Genomic DNA, 22,322 nt, shown 5'->3' on the forward strand with positions numbered 1-22,322 from the left:
TGAGAAAGTGAGCTTCTTCTACCCTGTTTTGGTGTCTTTATCTTGCATGAGAGGGAAAAAGTGTGCACAAGGCATGAGAGAGTGGTGGCGAGCGGATGTAGGCCAATGTTTCTACTCCAGTTCCTCTGTTAAGACACAGGAGTTTTCAGGCAGTCAGGTTTATTATCCTTTCATTAAGTCCCCAGAAGCCGCCTCTCACTTCTGTGCAAACGTCTAGCACACCACTCTCAGTTCACCCTACTCCATTATCACTGCACTTTTACTACATGAACCTTGTGCTGTCACCACCTTCCCTCTTGGCATTTGTCCTTGCGCTTTAGTCCACCACTCCCTGTTTCTCCACCCTCACAGACCTGCAGGACAGAGCAAGGTGTGGCGTCTGCACACTTGCCGTTCTGGCAACTGTTGCCAGGATACCACAGAGCACAGAGAAAAGAGTAATTGCTGTGTGGGTGAGTGAGCAGGTGTGTGTGAGCACAGAAGTAGGCTGGGGTACAGTACATAATTGATAAAGGGGGGGGGCTGACCGTCCCTGCTGCCTCCTGGTGTCTTTGCCTCTCCAGTCTGAGCTTGCAGTTTAACTAACTGGGCTGCACCTGAGGAATAAATGTCACAACTTATCCTGCTCTCTCCATATCACACTTGACATCTTTAGTACCGCTTCCTCTCCATCTGACCTTTGATTAATAAAACTACTAGGTCAGGACTGATCTGTTCCTCTTCTGTCTGCATCAGTGACAGTCAGGATCTGACCCATGTTCAGATGGAAGCTGCCTAAAGATGCTAAGAGACCGCAGTGTAGCACCAGAGCCAGATAGTTATACATAAATAATATTTGCTTTCCAGAGCAGCAGCTTGAAAGTTTTTGAGTAGTGACCCATTTTTCCTCCTTCACATTTTACTCTGATTCCAGTTTTTTTATTTTAATATTTATACTTGATTTTGAGGGCCACAGGCATAGTCTCCATGTCTGTAAAAGACAGTTTCCTTATTGAAGCAAATTGTATTTTGGATAGGGTCAACTTCCACTTGAGCAAAACATTTTTTGGAAATCAGATAGTGTTTGAAGTTCACATTTTCAAGAAGAGAAGCATTTTGAATATATAGATTGGACATATTGCCACACAGACTGAATAGAGAGTGAGATTTGAGGTGTTTTCTTGGAAGTTAAATTTGTCTTTTATTCTTAATTTTGGCAAGGATTATACCTCTGGAGGTTATTTTGACCACAAGATGGTGCCACCATGAGAACATTTAATATCTTTAATATAGTATGGACAGTATCTGTCCTCACTATGAAACTTTGCGGTGGTAAATCCTGTTTGACTCCCAGAGGGTTTTCTTCCTTCATCTTTCAAAGAAAGCACACAAATAGATAACTTATATTTACAGAATTTTATTTCATTATGTTGCAAACAATGACATCCAGATATATTGATACACAACTTTTACTGTGCGTGTATGTGCATTTGTGAGTGTATGTGTATGTGTGTGTAAAGAGAGCAGTGAGACCACAGAAAGCAGAATGAAAATCCCGTGAGGGAGCCCTCAATGGGTTAACAAGGCAGAGATAGCGAGCAAGAGGGCACTGGGCGATTCTCTGGGGCGACATACACACACACAAACCTCGTAGAAGGTGAGCAGACTTTTTCCTCTGTAAAACACACTTTTGCTATGGGGAGTGTGCCTGTGCTCTCAGCAGCTTAGGGATCGTTAAGGTCCTGTGAGTGTCTACTAGAAAGCAAGTTTGTTAAAAGAGATGAAGTAGTATGAATGAACACAGTGGGTGAGAAGCTTTGCCTCCTCTCTCTCCTCTGACCATCAGAGCAGAGACAGTGGAGAGATTCTCCTGTCATAATATACAAACACACACACACTCACACCATGTATACACACATGTACACGTGCACTCGCCCACAGAACCTCATGTGATTCAACTAGGGAGCAGCATTCTGCTTCGTTTTTTTTTCTTCTTCAACTTACTATCATCTTCTGGACAGCTTCCACTCATTCTTTCTCTTATACTCACTTTCCTCACATCTTCTCTATCACCATCTGTGCAGTGACAGACCACAACAATGGAGGCGTGGAGTAACAGAAAACTAAAAAAAAAAAAAAACAAAAAACAAAAAACTAAACCCCTTCAACAAGGGGTGCCATTGGTTTTCGTGCACTGTCAGTTAACCAGAATCCATCCGCGGCAGCACACAAGGATATTTACCCTATGACCCGATGGGAAGTCATGACAACAGTATGCAAATTCGGCAAATTTAACAGTATACAATTTTTTTTGTTTGATTCACCATGCAAGGAATACTTCTTATCTTTTGAGTGTGTTTATGTGTCAGAGATTGCGTGACATTTATTAAGCGTACCCTACATCCAGAATAATTTACATAAAAGGACAATAGTCATCTTAATAGGGCTGGACTGATGTAGGGGAGGAGGGAAAGAGAGGGGAGCGAGGGGAGGAGACGGGGGGAAGGTAAAGCGCCATGGTCAACTATGGTTTGGATTGCAAGAGGTGAGGGGCTGGGCTGGTTGTCGGGACAGAAGGAAGAGGGCTAAGGTGCAGGGGTAGAGGTGGGGTAGGGTGGAGCAATTTGGGGCTTTAGGGCTGCTTTTGGAGTTGGGGGTAGGAAGGAGGACAGGGCAAGAGATGGAGGAAGTCTCAGCGGCACTCCCAGACTTTGACTGTCTGATCGACACTGCCTGTCACCACGTAGGGAGCAGTCTTGTGGAAATCTGCAAGAGGGGTAAACATTTGGGCTTAAGTTCTGTATTTTCACAGGTTTAGCACAGATTTATGTTAAACATGTGAGGAGCAGGAGATGCAAAACTGATTCCATTAATAACTGTCTTACCCAAAGAGGTAACAAAGTGTTCATGGGCACACAGGGTCTTCATGCAGCGTTTGTTCTTGTAGTCCCAGATCCTAATGGTTTTGTCATCAGCACAGCTCACTATGAATCTTCCTCCAGGGTGAAACAACACCCCACGCACCCAGTTGTCGTGTCCCACCTGTGAAACCAAGACAAATTACCTACCACTCCCCTCACTCATAAGTAGTGACACTGAGATACAGAAACCATTGTTTAGACTACTCACCAGTGTCATAAGGCAGATGCCAATGCTGACGTCCCACATCTTAATGGTTTTATCTCTGGATCCAGAGAGGAGGAAGGGGCCAGGCTTCCCACTCTTCTTGCTCTGTAAAACACAGATACAGAGCAGATGTAAGAGATTAGCAGCTGGCTACACAAAAAAGAACAGCGTATCAAAAAGATGCTTTCTTTGAATGAAGTGGCAATTTTCAGCCATGATAACGACACAGCTCTAGGAATGGAAATGTTTGTCTGTGGGTTGGTTGAATGAATTCCTTGACTTTTCATCGAGCACCAACAACAGATCAAAATATGAATTAGTCTAATACTTTGCTTTGTGACTAAATACTTAGAAAACGAATGGCATTTCCATTAGTCTCAGCTGTACTTTTTTGTTTACTGCTAATTAGCAAATGTTAGCATGCTAACACACTGAACTAAGACTGTTAAAGATTATACCTGCTGAACATTAGCTTGTTAGCATCGTCATTGAAAACATGCTAACATGCTGAGATCAGCCACTGTACCCGAGTACAGCCTCACAGAGCCACAAGCATGTCTGTAGACTGGTCTATAAACATGTTAGCGCCGTGTTTTTAAAAATCTCACATGATAAAGATGTCACATCCCCAGCTGTTTGTGAAACACAGTTTTCTGACTGCATAAACTGCTTTTACCCAACTTTGTAATGTTCTGCCACCGTCATTTAATTACAACAAAACAAACATGATGCCACAACCTTTAACCTGCATCTAATCTTTTGTGATAAATTCAGTTATCAATTAGGTCACCTGTCTTCACGAAAGCCTCATGACCTCACTGTGATAGTGTCTGTTCTGTTATATGCTACAGTTTTATTTAATATAAGAATGATACAATCATTAATTCAGTACACAAGATTTGTCTTTAGTATAAATAATTGTGGGAAACCCTGCAGCTGAACCAAACATATACAAACATCCTCTGTAGCAGCTGTATTTACCTCTGAGCCTGTGGCCTCCAGGATGGTGGGGTGAGCACTGTCAGGGGCCCAAGCGATACACTCTACCACATGTTCATGCTCCCGCAACTCAGCTTTGCACTCCTTCGAGGCAACCACCCATACACGCACCGTCTGGTCGTTGGAGCAGCTGGCGATCAATGAGCCGTCCTGGTTGGGACGCACCATCCTCACCCACTCCCTGTGGCCCGTGAAGGTCTTCACACAGTACCTGTAGACGGAAACATCATAAGTCAAATTGTGAAAGAGCAGCCTTTAGTATAATTTAATTTTAAACTACTGCTACATAATCAGGGATAGAATTAAGACCATGGGAAGGAAGAATGATTTGAAACTTGATTATGACAAAGCAGTTGAAACAAGGACCCCCCTCACTTACCCAGTGGCCACCTCCCACATCTTGATGGTCTTGTCTCTGGAGGCAGACACTATGTGGTCACCATTTGGCATGATGGCTACAGACGACACATTGTGATCGTGGCCTGGACAACACAGTCGATAGTTAAGTTATTTAACTAGTCTGAGTTAATCTTAAACCACCACACCAGATGTGTTCAAAGTCACAGCATCCAAAACCATTTCAGATTTCTAAAATAAAACTAACCCATCATTAGAAAAGACTTGTATTTAGTTTCTAAAAATAAAGAGTGAATGCACATGTTTTGTGGGGATCATTTCTTTCATTTTTCTTTGCTTTAATTGTCTGTTGAGCTAACATCATGCACTCTGAACAAAACGTATATTTAGTGACGTACAACCAAAATAATTGTACACCCACTTACAGTGTTTGCTGGATCCATTTATAAAGAAAATAATTTTGCATCATTACACCAAATAAAATATGCAATTCGGTAGTAACACTATTTCTAAATCAGATGGTATATAACAATGTATGTATGCATTTGTGTATTAGCTACACCACTTGTACAATGATTATTTCTGTAAATATCACTTACCATGCATTGTTCGGATGCACTCAAACCCCTGGAAGTCCCAGAGTTTGATGCTCATGTCAGCTGAACATGAAGCCAGCAGCTTTCCTGTCTGGTCAAAGGAGATGTCCTGCACAGAGTCTGTATGGCCTTTCAGGGTTCGCTCAAAGTCCCCTGCCTCATAGTCCCACACCTAAAGTTACAGACAGACGGCAACAGTCGGTTAGTGTGGCACTTCAGCATCAGCCTCCCCAACAATAAAATACAGATGTATACCCAGCCTAAAGATTACTGTGCTAAAATTGGTCAAATTCTATTAAGTCTTGTGACCTAACGACAAAAAGTGTTAAGTGACCTTATTGATTTTTTTTGACAGATTCATGAGGTAGGAAGAGGTGCAGGTTACACAACGTGTTTTGACATTAAACTCAAATGTGAATATTGAAAATTGCAGTTAGACATGTAGGTTTAAATAGACAAATATGTCATTTCATTAAAAATAATATAAATTAAACAATCAGCCGACACTGTTTATTTCTTTAATAGAAAGTCTTAAAGGAAATGAGGCGGATGGGCCCAAAGAGAAACAGATTTGCACATATCCCAAGGTGCTGTGCTCTGGGAGTGTTGCCTCTGACAACAAGTGCATCAGCCCATCTTCACACAGATGAGCAGTGACAAAGCAGAAAAAAGAAACAGAGTGAGGGAGGAAAGGTGGGAGGGAGGGATTGAGGAAGGGAGGGAGGGAAGAGAAAAAGAGGGAGGGGTGGGCATGCTGAAGCAGATGCAGTGAGGATAAAAAGGGAGAGCGGCCTCAGATCTGCAGTACAGCTTTGATCTGAGGGGTCAGAGCTGCAGAGGTTATGTTGTGGTGAGCTGCAACACTCACTGATCGTGCTTATAAAGGCTGCTGCATTCAGCCATCACTACGCTTCAATATTCCTGCTAGAGACATTTTCAGAGAGACGTCCCAAAGACACATAAGTGAAGCAAACGAGGTCTGACATTTGCAAAGAACACACACAGGATGTCATGATGTAAAAATTAATGTGTAATACATCTATGTGATAATGCTGTTAATTGCTGATTTGCTAATAACAAGGTTACATTTTTTTAATGCTTTATAAGATTCACATTTTTAGGGCAGTATTAAAAGTAGGTCAAGACTGTGCTGTCCCCTTCGTTTTCTTAAACTTTGGAATTATCAATGAATAATTATGTAACATAAATACCACTTCTCCCAGTGTACTTTGATACATTTGTACATTTACAAATTACATCTGCCAGTTGTATTGTAGCTACACAAAGGTACATTAAACAAATCATATACAGTATAACACAAAAGCCCTGCATATAAGCTCTTTGTGTACACTGTGTCAGAAAGGTACTGATGTAACTCCGTCCATTCTGCGGGCTACAGTGCTGTGGACAGTATTGCATCAGACTGAATGATCTCTAATATCTTTTCTTCTCCTGCTGATAAAAAGATGGGTCATCAGGTTCAACATAAACTGAGTATGCTTGTAAGTATTTATGAGCAGGGCTGTTGTATCAGATGTAGCTAGCTGTACCTAACAAACTGGCAGCTCAGTGTATAAATGCTGTTTGTAAACACACGCACCTTGATGGTAGCATCCTCTGAGGCTGTGACCATGACAGAAAAGACAGGGTGGAATATGACACGCGTGACTGGGGCACGGTGGCCACTCAGGGCGTATCTCTCTGGGGGACGGGGGATCCACTCCTTGGGGTCTCTCTTCTGACCCACAGATCCTCCATGTGTCATCTCCTCCTTTGCCTCATTCAATTTTGACTCCAACTCCATCACCTGAGGCAGTGCAGCAAGACAAGGAGCCAAAGTTCAGAAACTCTGATCTGCAAATGCTAATCCCGATTAAAAAACAAAAATGTAATTATTTTATGTCCACAGCCCATTATTCAACATTATCAGCTGTCAATCTGGTGGTTTTGATTTTTATAAAGATGCTAGAATAAACTTGTTTGAATTTAAGCTTTTCTGGGTTAGGTGAGGGAGTATGTTGACACAGGTACTGACAGCTACACTGCATGCCCATAGGATTAGTCGGCCTTACACATGAACTGTACAGCATGTATCAAACATCTCAGGCAAATTTAAAATACACTATCAGCAAGCGAACAAACAGTCCTTACCTTTTTCTGTAATCTGATAACTGAGGTCCATTTTTTTTCCAAAAGCCCAGCATACTTTTTATCTACCTCTTCATTCTATGAACAGAGAAAAGACACAGACACTGAGAAAGGGGATCCTCATTCCTCTTAGTAAAAATGAAAGTACATAAGGTAATGGTAATTTGTTCCAACATTGTTGTGTCTGTCACTCATTACCATATCTAACTCTGCCTCTTTCTTGAAGGTGGAATAGGCCTCCTCATATCCATTGGAACGGAGATAGTCAGCTATAGCCCGGTTTCTGAGAAAAAGTAGAACAAAGTTGATATTTGAAAGGTTTCAGGTGTTAACTCATCAGATGCTACCACACACCTACTGCCAATCTTAAGTCATCTTAAATCCAGAGTTGTGATAAATGCACTACAAAGTCAACAAAGTTGTGTACTGATGAGTGAGATTAGCATCTATTAAACATGAACTCCACCTTAACAGAAATGCTGGTTCCTCCTTAAAAGAGAGGAGACCACACCCTGTCTAACAGATGGGAGCAATGGGATTCAAGTTTCACAGTTCCAACTTAAATGTCAGCAAATGTGAGTTAGTGCCAAAAGAAATTACAATCCTTCAGTGAAGAAAACAAAACGTAAGGGCAAAATCGCTGGGGAAACTGTTTTGTGCTGCTGCTTGGAAACCAGAGAGTGGCCACGAAGAGAGAAAACTGAGCATGGACGACGCAAGGACAGGGCAACCACAAGCACATGGAAACAACCCTAAACATGCAGGCAGACTCATCCACAAATACACACAGACGTACATACGCACACTCACACACGCCCCCACACTCACGGAGTTATATAAATGAGTGGAACAGTTCCTTTATGAGATGATGGGTGAATATTTCATGAGTAACGGTACTAAATTTAGGCTGCAGCTTCAGGGCTACTTTGAATAAATCGGTTACTCTGAATATCAGACCACCACAGGCAACAAAATTTCCTCTACATCATCCCAATGAAATCCTTTTTAAATCAACATGAACAGTCAGGATTTCTTGACCATCAAGGGTTTCCACACAAAAGTGACAATATATGCCATTGTATGTTGTCTTGACTGGGGTCTACTGAGCTGGGATGAATACCTAGTATGATCAACAAGACAGCTCATATTAACCAACCATCTTTTTTTTTTTAAGTTCCTCTTCCTTCCCCATCCCCCACACTCCTGTGCTCCTGTCCTGTGGGTTATGAAATATTCACTAAGTAGCTATCAAGTGAACCACCTTCAAGCTCACATCTTGTCACGTTTCCTCAATGATTACATTCTTGTAAAGGAATGCACTTTCTCACAACATCTACGTTAACCTCTTCTGGATGACTTAGCCCTGACAGCTGATTATATTCCACTGCTTTGTATTCAGAACATGTGATGCACATCTGTACTCGTGGACAAACTTCGAGGTATTGCTACAAAACCTAAATGAACACACACTTAAATGCACCTCTAGATGAACACAAAATGTGTGTTGGTATACATGTCTGTTCCTGTTTGCATGTGTAATGAGCCAGCACACCCACTTATTTACATTCAGGCACTCACAGTTCATCTCTTTGTCTCTGTGACAGCACCATGGTGGCTGCTGTTCTCTCCCTCTTGGGGAGGTGAGGTTGAGGCGATGTGCTGAGGGAGTCTGGCTAGGAAGTGTGTGATGGGGAGGTGACTGATCCCTCAGCGATGTTTTTCCTTTAGAGACTCTGAGGTGGCGAAAAGAGTGCCACACCGAGGGAGATGAACTGGAGATACAGCTGCCAATCAGCTGTTGGGATAAGGCTCCACGAGTATTCACAATGGCCCGAATCTCTCTCACTGATCAGATGTGCCCATCACCTGGGGAAGAAAGAAGAAAGAGAGAAATGGTTTTAAAGAAAAATCAACACAGGAAAGGCAACGACGTGAATGGCAAAAACTATGCAATTACAGTAGTAGTAAATAGAGACAGTTGGCAGCTAAAAAAAAAAGAACAAAAAGTTGACAAACTCCATTATTTTTAGTGATACAAAAACTTTTAACAAAGTTTGGGTAAATAAAGCAGGGAGGCAAGACAGTAGGCAAGTACAACAATGTTTAATTAAACAGGACTGGGAAGTAGGGAAAAGCCATTTTAAGGGATTTCTGTCATCTTCCTGTTCATTCATGCACTTAGGTATGCATCTTTATTGCTGCCAAAGACTTAACATAATATCAATTTCAAAACATTGAGAAAAAATATTTGTTAGACAACTTAAGACTGGACTAAGAATTCTCTACTTTCTGCAACTTTATCTGAACCCACTGATGTTGCATAAGCACAATATCAGTTTTAAGAAGGTGGCAGTTAATTTTGCTAACTTTACTTGTGTTTTGTTCAAATGATCCTATAAATGTTGTAATTTTAAGGCTTCATCAGGGGACAAACGGTTAACACAGACTTTGACTGTGGGAGTTTAAAGCATTTGGTTTTATTAGAGTTTATGTCTGGCATTTGGGACAATGTGACCATCCCACTACCCCAAAACAAGAGCAAAGATCAACAGCACATGCTACAAAATCAAAACACACCACTCTGTGATTGCAAAGCTAATAAGGAATCACTTCCTGAGCTTCAACATTGCTGGCACCTGGGGCCACAATAGCACTAAGCTGCTTAGCGGCTAGACCAGGCAACCTACAGTCTGTGTGTGTGTTTCTAAGTGATAGAGACCACAAGTCCTCATACAGCTGACAGTGCAACGTAAAGAAGGGACTGGACGGTAGCTAACAGGATTAACCCCAGACATTAAGAGAAGACCTTAACAGCAATTCGCCCTTGTCTATCTGGTGCATTGTTCTTGTCTGTTTCTCTGTCAGTTGATAGTTGCTGCCTCTACACATAAAAGCCTCCTTTGAAAAAAAAAAGAGAAAAATTGAATGATGCACAATTGGAAACTGGTCTTAACATTCACAATATTTTTCTACACGTATTATACTTTACAGATGAGCATTTGAACGTTTCTATTCTTTTGTTGTCCTCTGTATCGTATAGTTCACAGCAGGGGACAACAACGCGTTTAGCCAGAGACGAGCCTGAAGTGTCCTGAAAAGAACTCCTCTTTCCTGCCTGCAAACATGATAAGTGCGCTGAGCAGACAGGACAGAGCTAGTGATTTTAGCAAAGCAGCACTCTCAGCGCGATTCAAAAATAGCCATTTGACCAAACAGACCAACCTCCAAACTATTACGTAACTAAGACAATCTCAGTAGCCTCTGTACCTGCCTGAGACTCCTGAGCTTTACCAGCAACTGTATTTGAGATATTTTGTCTAGGAGTTCCTTTAAAACATAAGGGACAGTATGAGGCTTCGTTTCGGTTAAAAAAAATAGTAATTTCAAGTCTGTTTTCAAGTTTTCATACTCCAGTTATTGTACTGACGGGCAAGAAAGAGCAGTTATCTGCAGTGCTACTCAGTGGGAACATGATCAGAGAGTCATAAATCAAGAAGGGTTCAAGGTCCTGTCCATGTATCAGGTTTATCAAAAGGAAATAATGTAGATGGCGTTTGTTTATGACCTGTTTGTTTGTCTGAACGCTTAGTCCATTTCTCCTAAAAGGCAATGGTTGCTTTGAATTGATTCTGCAAAGGGGAGAGCCAAAAGGTTTGTAATGTCATATCATATGTGTTGACAGCACCCGTTCACACATCAACACACACAAGAGTGTGAAAAAAACACATATTCAACATCGAGATAACCTTTATTATTCCAGCATGAAGTCACAGTTTTCAATTCCTTGTCAAACAAGAAGGTACCTTTTGACACCATCATAGATCAGATGGTCACGAGTTTGGCTTTAGAAAACTCAAGCTTACTGTTGAAATTGTTTGCTGACATAAAAATAACTGCCAACTATTTTGATCACTAAACCTTAATGAAAATGTTTCCCTGTTTTCTTATCACTGCAATCAAAATATCCTTAATCCTTTTGAAAGCCAAACAAAACAAAACATTTCGACATGTACTCACACTCCAGTGGATTATGACGATGACAATTTTCACTTTTCTGACAGTTTCTAGACTGAGAAATGAATTGTGAAAGATACCAACAGTCTCATGAATCAACAATAAATATTGTAGCTCTAACTTATCAAAATAATCTTGCAGTTCGGTTTTAGTAAGACAGATCAACAGATAACAAGCTAACGCTCAGAGCCATCCCAATGATTAGTAATTAGTCTGAAGTAGCATTAACACATTTTCATAAATGCCTAACAAGTGTTTCCAAAATAGACCAGCCACCAAAGTGTGGCCTAGCGGCAGTGAGAGTATACCCCCAGACTAAAGGGCCTTAGTCTGATTAGTGTGTTTGTGAGATAAGGTATCCTTATCCTTACGTATCCTTGAGCAAGACACTGACATGACCCCTTCCTTCACCTGGGGCACAATGACCTGGCTGACCTTATTAGCAAAACAGAGGGCAATAGACAATTTTCTTCCTGCAGTACCTGAATACATTATACAATCTAGAAAAGCACAATGACACAGCACTAGCCTGTATTTCAAGCAATAAAACTTTTATGTAAAGTTTAACATGGATTAATTTTAAGGAAATGCCAGTAGGGACCTGTTTAAATTATCTTCAGATATTTATTATTCATTGTTGTACACAGATTAAATAAGATGGTTGTCCATGAATACAGAGCAATGGAGATGAAATTAAAGAGTCAGACAAGCTGCAGACAACAGATGACATGAAATACGAGAAACAAACTTTAAATTTATCTTTTAAAAGGTAACCCACAGGAATATGAGATGTTATGACTAAATCATGGGTCTAGTCCTTACAATGTATCGTGGGTAAAAAACTAATGATAATCAGCCGGGCAATTCCTACATGAAATTGTTCATCGACTTTCTCTGGATTGATACATGATTGTATCATGTTACAATATGACACATTTCTTATGACCAAAAATAATGATTCCAAGTCAATTGTAAGGACAAACTAGCAATCCATTTTTTTTTATTACGTGTGAAAATCTTTAATAAAATTACTTCCAGTTCATTGTATTGTTCATCAGTTACTCTGTGGTTTTGTGTTAAAGGTATAGCTATAGCTATAGCTACAACCTGGTGACCCCATAATCCAGGCACTGCAAAACACATCAGAGCTAATTAAAAAAAACAAAAAAAAACTTATTCAGTCCAGTGCCTTTCTCTCCTCTTTTTCAAGTCTCAGTGTGTATACATCCTGAAAGAAAACACATTAAAAAAGTTCATTCTTCACAATTACGTTTGCGCTATAATAATGTCTTTTAGATGGAGAAACAATCCAATCATGATATGTGACTGGCTACATGGACCCATGTGGAGGCCACTAAGAGCATATGCAGTATAATGACCAGCTTCAGTTTACCTGTAGGTGAATGAGACGTCATTAGGAGAAGGAGCTGCCTCCCATCTCTCTCTATTCACTTATAGCCGCAAAACAGATGCAACAATTTACATGCCTTTTCTGTTTGCTCAAGAACTACAAACCTTATCGTCTTGGTTTAAACTGTGCAATGTAAAAAGGTGAAAAGATTAGCTGACTAACCTCCCATTAGACTACAATATCAGACTGTGACGTCAATTATGCATCATCTGTCTTTTTCAGAGCACTGAAAATGTTTCTTCCTCAACACAGAGCATGTTCAGTTGAACAAGCCTTGTGTACAGCTGTGATGTGACGCAGACTTTACCTCTATTCTCAGAATGAACAACAGCCATTAATCTGAGCATCAATCAATCGATCCTAGCATCCTCTAAAACTGTAGAGAAATTTATTTGTAAATGTAATAGTGCGACCCTTATATGACTTGAAGACAAATATAGTAAAAAAAAAAAAAAAAAAAAAAAAAAAAAAGGCCATCACAGTTTCTTAAAGCCCACAGTACCACATAAAACAGAAAAAGCAGCCAAACTTCTCACTTGAGAAGCTGAAACCAGAGAATGGTTGTTATTCTGACATAAATAATCAATTAATCAAAACTACTGCTGACCTGTTTCCTGGTGATCAACTAATCAACTGATGAACTAATTTATTAATGGGCACTTGTCCTTTTATATGTTTTAGTAACATATCTAATTATTTAACACGCACTGTTGATTAAAATAATGGTTGGTGGGGCAACATGATGATGAGGCACTCATTTATATATATAATGAGAGGTGGAGCCAGAGGATACACATGCCCCAACGTGCTGTTATGAAAGGACCATTAAGTCTTGAGTCAAAGCTGTCTTAATAAATAGAACAAATGCAAGAAGGAATTCAATTGCTTTCTTGCATTTTCAGTGTTTTTTTTTTTTTAAAGCAGAAGTGATTGACAAAGAAAAAAAAAAGTTCCCTGAATATAGAGGAAGAGGTGATCAATGTAAACAAAAGCCAATGAAACCAGCCACAGGCATTAATTTTGGCTGTATATCAAGCTTTCAGTCATCATGCTCCGTTTGTGTCATGCTGCTGAGCAATGCCCCTCCTTATGGGTGACCTTCAGGCCAAACAAGTCCCTGCTGGCACAAACTGACAAGGCAATGTTTAATTACAAATTCAACACCAGGCTAAATTAGTTTTTTTTTTCTGTTAACTGAAAGAAACACTTTTTTTTTTTTTTTTTTTAGAAAGCAACGACATCTGTCCATACCAGGATTTCTTATGATAGTAAGCAAATAATTTATTGCCCCACAATAAAAACAGTCAGTTCAAAAGTTGCTCAAGGTTTATCTAAACACACCACGTGTTATCACTGCCAACACTGAGGATTTAAATGTGACATGAAAGTAACACGTTACCAATACACCTCTCATTTCCCACCAGGTTAAGTAGTATTGCACTTCAGTAAAAGTAATTCTTCTCATACAGAGGATAAAAAGAATAAATGGCAATTTAGGTAGAAGAAAAAAAAGCTAAATTAAAACCTTGACCGCACAAGACCTTATTGTATCACAAAACATGTAATAGGTAAAACCTTGAGATGATGAAGTACTTAGAAAAATTGAGCACATATATAATATCTTTGCACACTGAACAGTTCATAACCCATTCTACAGGCATGGGCCTTCATATTTAATGCTATGCAACAGCAGCTACTAGACAATTAGTAAGCATTCCATGAGCTAGTGAAAGTCTGCTCCTTAGACATTTTATACATCTCAAATGAAATCTGTATCCGTTGGCCTTGTTCATTATCATCATTTCGCACTGATCCTTGTTTAGACTCCACCCTGATTGTGAATCCTGTAACCTGGGTAGATTACCTTAAGGGAGCTTGCAGCATGGATAAAAACAACCCAAATTGACCAAGGGATTCTTTGCTTTATGGTGCACAGGTTTGAGTTCAAAATCTGGCCGGGTGACGTCTTTCCAAGCTTCGATGGCCACAAGGGCAAAGTTGCAGCAATGGCTCAGCAACGCCCTTTCCAGCTAACGTTAGCTTAGCACGATAACCTACGCGTTTACTGGAGCTGTCAGTATGAGCAGACTAGATCTATGCTACCACATACACAGTCACCATACCAAAACACACACTGGGCGTTGGTCTACACCAACAAGTAGCTGAACAACATAACCCACTGTTGAAAATATCACAACCGTTACCCCTTAAAATGCATAGGAGAATAGGGTATGCAAACCAAGTTTGATAATAGGGCCATTAGCTATTATTCACCAATACAAAACAGCGCAGGTTAAACTTATAGTAAAGCATTATTCACATAAATTGAATCATTTCCACAACAATTAAAGTTTCTTTAAGAATATCATTTCATTTATGCATTTTCTACAATCACAATATTTGCACCCCGGCTGTAAAAAACATGGCAGCAAACTGACAGCACCTTAGTTAGCCGGCTAACGTACCACGTTAGCTCGTCCCCACAGAACTTCCATAAATAGCCGTAGCTAACGTTAGACAAATGTTCAGCTAGGTTTCACAACAAGTGTCTCAATACAAGTTACGCGTTGATCAAGAAGCGCAGGACCGGTTTTAAGATGACAATCACATTCAGCATAGTTACGCGATGTCACGGTTAGATTATTTTAGCGTTCAGTCTCAAAATCGAAGCTCTTGTCAATGCCAACTTTGCCACTTAGCCTAGCTTAGCTTAGCTCTTGGCCTCTCCGCCATTTTGAGATCGGAACGGCAGAGCGCAGACACTGCAGGCAATTCGTCGTCAAAAATAACAAGTCATTTCAAGTGCCAAACAACAACACAGACGCGTGTAAAAACCACCGACTCACCCTCTGACAAATGGCGATTCTCATACCCCCTTGACCGGTCAAAACATGCGACGAGAAAGCCTGGTTTTGATGCGGTACTGTGACTTTTCACATCACCTGGCACGGCCGCTCAGATTTCTCTCCTCTTTGGTACCACCGCATTCGCCCGGCCCCAGCTAACGGTCGCGATTGGATATCGGCTGCGCGCACGTAGAAGGCGAGCGGGGGCGCGCATCGTGCACGGTCACGCACGCTCGTAATTAAAGGGAAATCACGCTATGATTTTTAAGTTGTATGCGTTATTTTTTATTGCCGTGTACACAAGTTTGAATTTGAACAGTTTTAATAGTAAACATGTTTCTCGTTGAGATGATGACGAATCATGCAGCTGTTCCATAGATGGTGAATAATGGAACAGCTCCCAGGAAACTGTAACACCTTTAGCAATTTTACACTAACTATTTGAATACATGTTCAGATTAACAGTTGTAAGCCATACACTGAAATAACACTTCTTTTGGAAATATCTAAAATGAAATTCACTAAGCTCAGAGTCAGTTATAAATTTTATGTCTGTGGACTAAATCCAAAAAAAAAGTCATTTGATAACACAGGAATGCCAGTTTAAACTGTGATGCTTTGATTTCCAGTTTGGGATGCCATTTATAAACCGGTAATCTCACTTGTTCTCATAGAATCAAGAACAACTTCGAAGAAGATAAGTAGTGTTTCCCTACAGTCACCTGGATATTAATGACAACAATGTGTATTAAAGTATAATGGTCCACTAGCACACATCCAAAACTGTCATTTTTAATATTTAGAATCAGACAAATTATGTATTGTGTTCTGAGAAATGTTCATGGCACAAGTGTGAAACCCAGTGGACACACAGGGGATTGCAAGATGACCACACATTTCAAAACATAATACATTTGGACTTTTAGTAGACTACACAGATGCTATATTTTTTCCATTAATCTAGCAGTTAAATCTGTCATTTTATATAGAGTGAATGGCTGCATTTTTCTGACAAAAAGGAGCAAAGTTATACATATAAGCTATGTCAACAAAGTTACAGCCTCCAGGCTTCATTCACGGATTCCATATATTTCAACAAGCAATATATCCTGGCTGCCCTGTATAAGATGAGGCTCTCTTCAATGTCCAGTCCTTCGCAGACAACAGCAGAACAAACTGTCTGCACCTGTCTGTCCCTTGGATATACTGTAGTGGTTGTCCAAAGTAGGCCAACTTATGAACCTGGCTTTCCTTTGCCATTGTTGCTCATTGTCTGTGGTCATTTTCAGAAGTACACAGATGTTCTATTGTAACCGTCCAGAGTTCAGTGTAATTGTCCTTTGTGTGCAGTTCTGAAGTCTTTTTGCTTTAATAACTGATTTTCCAGCTCTTCCACTTGAAGCTTTTCCTTTCCTTTCATCTCAGTCCTCAGGTCTGCAACTTCTTTTGCACTACAGGGAAAGACATAATATACAAAATACTGTAAGTGTGAGGATATCAGCATTTATGTTCATCCCTTATCAGATTAATCATCAAGGGGGGGGGGGGTTACCATTACAACCACCACATTAGCAGTAATTATTCAGTGTTTACCTGAGGGGAACGAGAATGATTCCACATGTCAGGTTGAGCTGCTGAAGGATTGCATGGGGGCTCGGAGTGGAGAACTAGAGAGAAACACAGAGGAGAGAAAGTATCACACAACAAGAAATAGATTTAATACTTATGTAAGTGGACTTAACAAACAATACGAACCTTTGGAGGTGGGATACAGGCACTAGGTGTGTTACTGTAGATATGGTTGATGGCTTTCTGAAGGACCACAGCCTGCTGAGTGAGGCTCTTCAGGTATTCAGAGCTTTCCTTCGTACTGTCATGCTTCTCACCGACCTTCAAACGTGCAAAAATGAAGTCTCTCAGTTAAAATTCTGAACATATCAGCATAACACCAGCGAACATGCCAGTCTAGCATTTTTAAAGCACACCTGGATCTTATATATCGAATAAGCCTCTTTCTCGTGTTGCAGAGCTGATCGAAACTCTCCCTTAGTCTCGTATACGGTGGCGAGTAGATGGTGACTGCACAGAGGATAGAGATGGAGAGGCAGAGAGGCAATACAGAGGAAATGAAGGAAGGGAACAGCGAATGCATAGGAAGGTCACAGCATTTCAAAGCGTTTCTAGCTTTTTCTGTATTTGTAATGTGATGCAATGTGTATTTTTGTCCTTCCGTCAGAGGAACATGAGGATAAACTTGTAATGTTACCTGTGTGCGTGCCTCAGGGATGTGGCACCGCGGTATTTGGAGGTTAAATTTAAGGCATTTTGTAGGAACCTCAGGGAAAGCTCATACTCCATCAGTCCATGAAGCACTAGACCCAGCATACTCTAATGTAGTGGAGCACATCAGGGACAATAATAGATCATTTCCAACACACACGTGTAATTATACCTTTTAGCACAAATAAAAGTGACTAGATGTAGAAGCCTTGCCTGCATTCACAGTTTTCCTATTATCTGCTTCAAGTTGCCGTCGCCTATTTGCATTTTCTAGTATCTTGTCTAACTTACCTTTTTTTTTGTTAGTTTGTAAAATGTCTTTCCTAATTTTTTTATTCCACAGTAGGTCTTGATCCAACACTTAAATTATTTCATTTCATTCAGGCATTTATTTGCTTTCTATTTGTTCCTTATTTTCAAACTTTCTTAACCAACGAAAGTCTATTAAGCACTGACTAAAGGTTGTGTTTAAACTACCTTTAATGTGTAGAATAGATAGATGGATAACATCAGATTTTAGTAGAAAAGTAGAAACGCAACACTTTGCAGACGAGGTCTCACTTACATCCAGCAGAGCGACTTGTGGATGGTCTTCCCCGCTCACAAGCAGGGTGAGGTACCGAGCGCGGTACAGCAGCTGTAGGGAGGTCAGATGCTGGCCTCCAGCAAAGCAGTACAGTGCCAGGTAAGTCTGAACCACAGACAAGAGAATACTGTCATATGAGGACACAAGTGGGATATTACACTGATAGAGTTAAGTAAGATGTTTGTAAAAATAAAACAATCTGGGGATTACTGCGGGGGTGAAGGTACTCACGTAGTCCTGAATGGTCTGGGGATGGTCTATACCTTGGATTCTCTCACTACTCATAACAACCTTTTCCTGGTGACTGAGAGCCTGTGAGACACGGAGAAATGAAAAGAATTTATGTAAACTTACAGATTCATTCATATTTCTCTCTGCTTTATATTAAAATGGTCAAAGACTGTATGATATCTTGAATAAAACTTGATATGTGGGTGATGATTATAAGTCTGAAAAGATAAGAGGTCATAAAATGAACTGTAATACATATTTACATCTGCATATTCCCCCAAGATGTAGCTGAGGCGTCCCAGGAGACGCAGGCACATACACACATCCTCGTGCAGGACCCCACATACGCTGCTGAACAGAGTCAGGGCCTGGCTAATCAATTCATAGCCATCTTTGAGAAGACCTGGAAGCAAACATAAAACACTAATGATAAGCACTGAATGCACATAAATTAATGACATCTGCTCTTCACTCTGAATCCAGATGGGAAATCAAACCAACTAAATGATTTTATCTTTCAGGAAGTCCAAATCTGTGCAAATCAGTGTTGCATGGATGCATGATATAGCCTGTGTGTCAGAGGCTGGATATTTCTTACATTTGTGTTAAATGGCAGGGTGGTGACCCTAACTATTTGTGTATATGCACAAAGTGAAAGAATGGACTTCAAGGGGATGTTTATGTGCATAAGAAGAGTCCATTTGAGTGACCCATTAATGGGGTATTCACAACCTAACATCTTGAAGGATACGTTAATCTCAATCTTAACATCTAATACAATGCTTACATGTCCATTCTGCATATACATTGAAAGGGGTATTGGTTGGTGCAACTGTTGGGGGACAAAATCCACTGTGCAAAAATGCATCGTGAAGTTCAGCTGAAGGTTATATAGACAGTCTAAGTTAGTCAAATCAACTAGGTATCTTCCACAGTCACAGTGGTTTTAGCACAAAATTCCCTCTTTGTGCTTGGTGTTTGCTTGCTGAGCCATGGCAGAGGGAATACAACAAGAAGGGAGAATTCTGAACCCAAACGACTCAAACGCCTCAGGGGTTGACTATTAGAGCTTCCGCTGAGCTCAAAATGTATTTTTAGACAGAATGAGCGCTGTGTTGATTTTATCCTTTAAAGCATTAACTTGACTTCCTACATGGAAAACATCACCTTGCGAGTTCCATTTGAAGGCACCAATAATATCAGATGTGTGACATTTTTAGCTCCATGACATGATGCTGAATGGATCTCCCAGTTAAGGTTTAGTTTCTAGCACCCAGGCGAGGTCACCGTGCTATTCTACATGTGAACACATACACATAGTGTATTTTATGTCGTTTTAAGCGTTTCTGCTCGTGTCTGCATCTCTCACCCTGCTGTACTGCCACCTGTGCGTGTTGCACAAGCCTCGTGGCATCTGTTGCCGTAGGTTTGAGATGTTTGACGACAGGGAACATGTTGACGACGTCTTCCTCACCAAACACTGGTCTGTGTCGAGACTCAAACACATACTCCCTCAGCTGTACCTAAATACAAAGAAAAGGAAGAAGGGGCAGAAAGGGGACATTTCAGTTTTTAAGGGCTTGTTGGACCTCAGCAGGCTCAGCAGCTCTCAGACCTCTGTTTTACTATAGTGACTATTAAATACTTTTTATCCTCTGTGAGCTTGACATGATGAAAGCACCGCCAAAAAAAGATAACCTCAGGCCTAAATCTCATCCTGGCTTCTGGAAGGGGTGACAGTGTTGGAAAAAACTGTTTTTGCATTGTGATCCCAGTTTTCTTTCAAAAGAGAACTTTAAAGCTCTTTAAAGGAACATTTTGTTATTTTGGGCGGCTGTGGCTCGGAAGGTAGTCCACTCTCCAGAAGGTGGGCTCCTCCAGTTCGCATGTCCAACAGAGTGAACTCCAAATTGCCTCTGATGTGTCATCAGTGTGTGAGTGACAGAAAAAGGTCTGTGTGATTCAGCAAAAAGTGCTGCGTGTGTATGGGTGAATGTGGCTTTGAGTGGCTGATAAAAAAAGAAAAGTGCTATATACATAGTAACTGCAGTCCATTTACTATTTCCGTCTTGAGTGCTTATTGCTCACTTTGTTAGAGCCGAGAAAATGTCCTAACCATGACAAATAAGTCAAGTAAAGCAGTATCAGCAGCAACTTCCTCTATTGCAGCTTCATGTATAATTTTTTAATTGTAAAAAAGGTGTGGTTTCATCTACAGTGTTCCTAGTGCACCTTTAAGATAGACAGAACATTTAATTTGACAGTTTAATGTTTGATGAAGAGAAACATGTAGATGTCTCACCTGGATGCCCGTCTTGATGGCGATCTCTCTCAGTAGGGAGATCCTCTGAAGGCCGTGCTTCTCTATCACTTCATCTATACTGTCACTGAACACAGAGAGGATGACTCTGTAAAATCCTGCTGCACATGTCCAGCCACACGCATATACATACAGACACACACACACACACACACACACACCAGTCAATTGTGTAGTGGTAATAATCTCCAGCCTCGGTCCTGATCCTGCCCCACAGCTCACTGGGGGTCAGTCTTGCCCACACACTATCTGTCAGCAAGGCGACTCGACTCCCGTGGCTCCGCCGACGTCGACTCCTGCGACGGGAGAGTAGCTCATCTGAGGAGGAGTCGGGGATACAGGAGGAGGAACTCAGGAGGCAGTTTAGGAAGTGACTGACAGCAGCAGAGAAGGCAGCAGGTTCTACATCCTGGGAGAAAATAAGATATGTGTTGATATTTGATTTTTATTATTGCGAGATTGTAAAATGTTATGTTTTAATATTTTACGTGTTTACATTATTTGAGCGCATCACCTGTAGATAGGTCCTGAAGATGTGTTTTGCACTTCTGATGAGGACTTCACTGATAGAAATTCTCTGTGAGGGAACATTTGATCAGTTATTTCATCAGAAACACAACATCCTTTAAAGAAAGTGCAATCAGTATTTAAAAAAAAAAACAAAACTGAACTACAAACACTGCTCCCTATGCTTTGTTTTAAATATTTTATTTGTATGTTTATTGGTTTCATTGGTTTGTTACCACATTTTTCTATATACTACATGTTTTTGTTCTGCTGATTTTATGTTTGGTGAGCTAAAGACAGTTTTCCACAGAGATAACTAAGCTGTTGACCAAGAACTCTAAACTTTGATCGTAACTAAGTCTTGAGTAGTTTAATCTCAATCTTGGCAGCATTATTTTCCTGACTAAAAACCTTTTTCTGGTGTATCTCAAGGGTTGATTCTGGGTCCTCTTCTTTTCACAGTTTCTATGCTTCCACTTGGTCATATAATTAGCAGACACAACATATTGTTTCATTTTTATGCAGATGATGCTCAGTTATATCTTCTACAGATTCCTGTAGTTTAGTTTCCTTGAAAGACTGCTTTGATGTTAATAAGGGATGCATGTAATTATATTTTCCCAGCCTGACAGTCCAAATAATGAAAACATGACTTTATGCCTATCAATACAAAGCCATCTGCCAGAGTGTTATTTTTGATTCAGATCTAAACTATGAAAACCAAGTACCAGAGCTTATTCACTCCTGTTTTTATCAGTTCAGAAGCATCTTGGTTGAAAAGTATCTCTAAACTCAAACCACTTCTGTCTGCAACTGGTCTAAAATAAAGCTGGAACCATGTGAAGAGAATAGATCACCACCATTTGGCTTCCCGTTGGTTCCAGAAAATTCTATTAATCACTTATAAAGTGTAAAGTGGATT

The 22,322-nt window shown here is 40.4% G+C and overlaps 1 protein-coding gene across 2 annotated transcripts in view; it reads right to left on the reverse strand.

The window, feature by feature from the left end:
* Positions 1-1,380: 1,380 nt before the first annotated feature.
* The window catches only part of LOC139637396 (lissencephaly-1 homolog B), a 30,314-nt gene continuing 9,372 nt past the window's right edge, over positions 1,381-22,322 (reverse strand). The window contains exons 17-29 of one of the 2 annotated variants that reach the window (XM_071506070.1): positions 21,408-21,470; positions 21,055-21,302; positions 20,876-20,960; positions 19,943-20,096; positions 18,837-18,976; positions 18,574-18,654; positions 18,322-18,447; positions 17,743-17,864; positions 17,462-17,555; positions 17,232-17,366; positions 17,070-17,143; positions 15,477-16,927; positions 8,811-9,071 (exon numbers count right to left, since the gene is read on the reverse strand). In XM_071506070.1, the coding sequence (XP_071362171.1) occupies positions 16,801-16,927; positions 17,070-17,143; positions 17,232-17,366; positions 17,462-17,555; positions 17,743-17,864; positions 18,322-18,447; positions 18,574-18,654; positions 18,837-18,976; positions 19,943-20,096; positions 20,876-20,960; positions 21,055-21,302; positions 21,408-21,470 (1,449 nt within the window). In that variant the 3' untranslated portion in view covers positions 8,811-9,071; positions 15,477-16,800. Of the gene's footprint in view, positions 2,746-2,864; positions 3,022-3,108; positions 3,211-4,086; positions 4,316-4,483; positions 4,587-5,060; positions 5,230-6,657; positions 6,865-7,208; positions 7,284-7,403; positions 7,489-8,783; positions 9,072-15,476; positions 16,928-17,069; positions 17,144-17,231; positions 17,367-17,461; positions 17,556-17,742; positions 17,865-18,321; positions 18,448-18,573; positions 18,655-18,836; positions 18,977-19,942; positions 20,097-20,875; positions 20,961-21,054; positions 21,303-21,407; positions 21,471-22,322 lie in introns of those variants that run through there. The other variant, XM_071506071.1, reaches the window with a different exon arrangement.

This window comes from Trachinotus anak, unplaced genomic scaffold (assembly GCF_046630095.1).
Source record: "Trachinotus anak isolate AG129_WGS33_773 ecotype Australia unplaced genomic scaffold, CSIRO_AGI_Tana_v1 ptg000020l, whole genome shotgun sequence".
In the NCBI taxonomy this organism is placed as follows: Eukaryota; Metazoa; Chordata; class Actinopteri; order Carangiformes; family Carangidae; genus Trachinotus; species Trachinotus anak.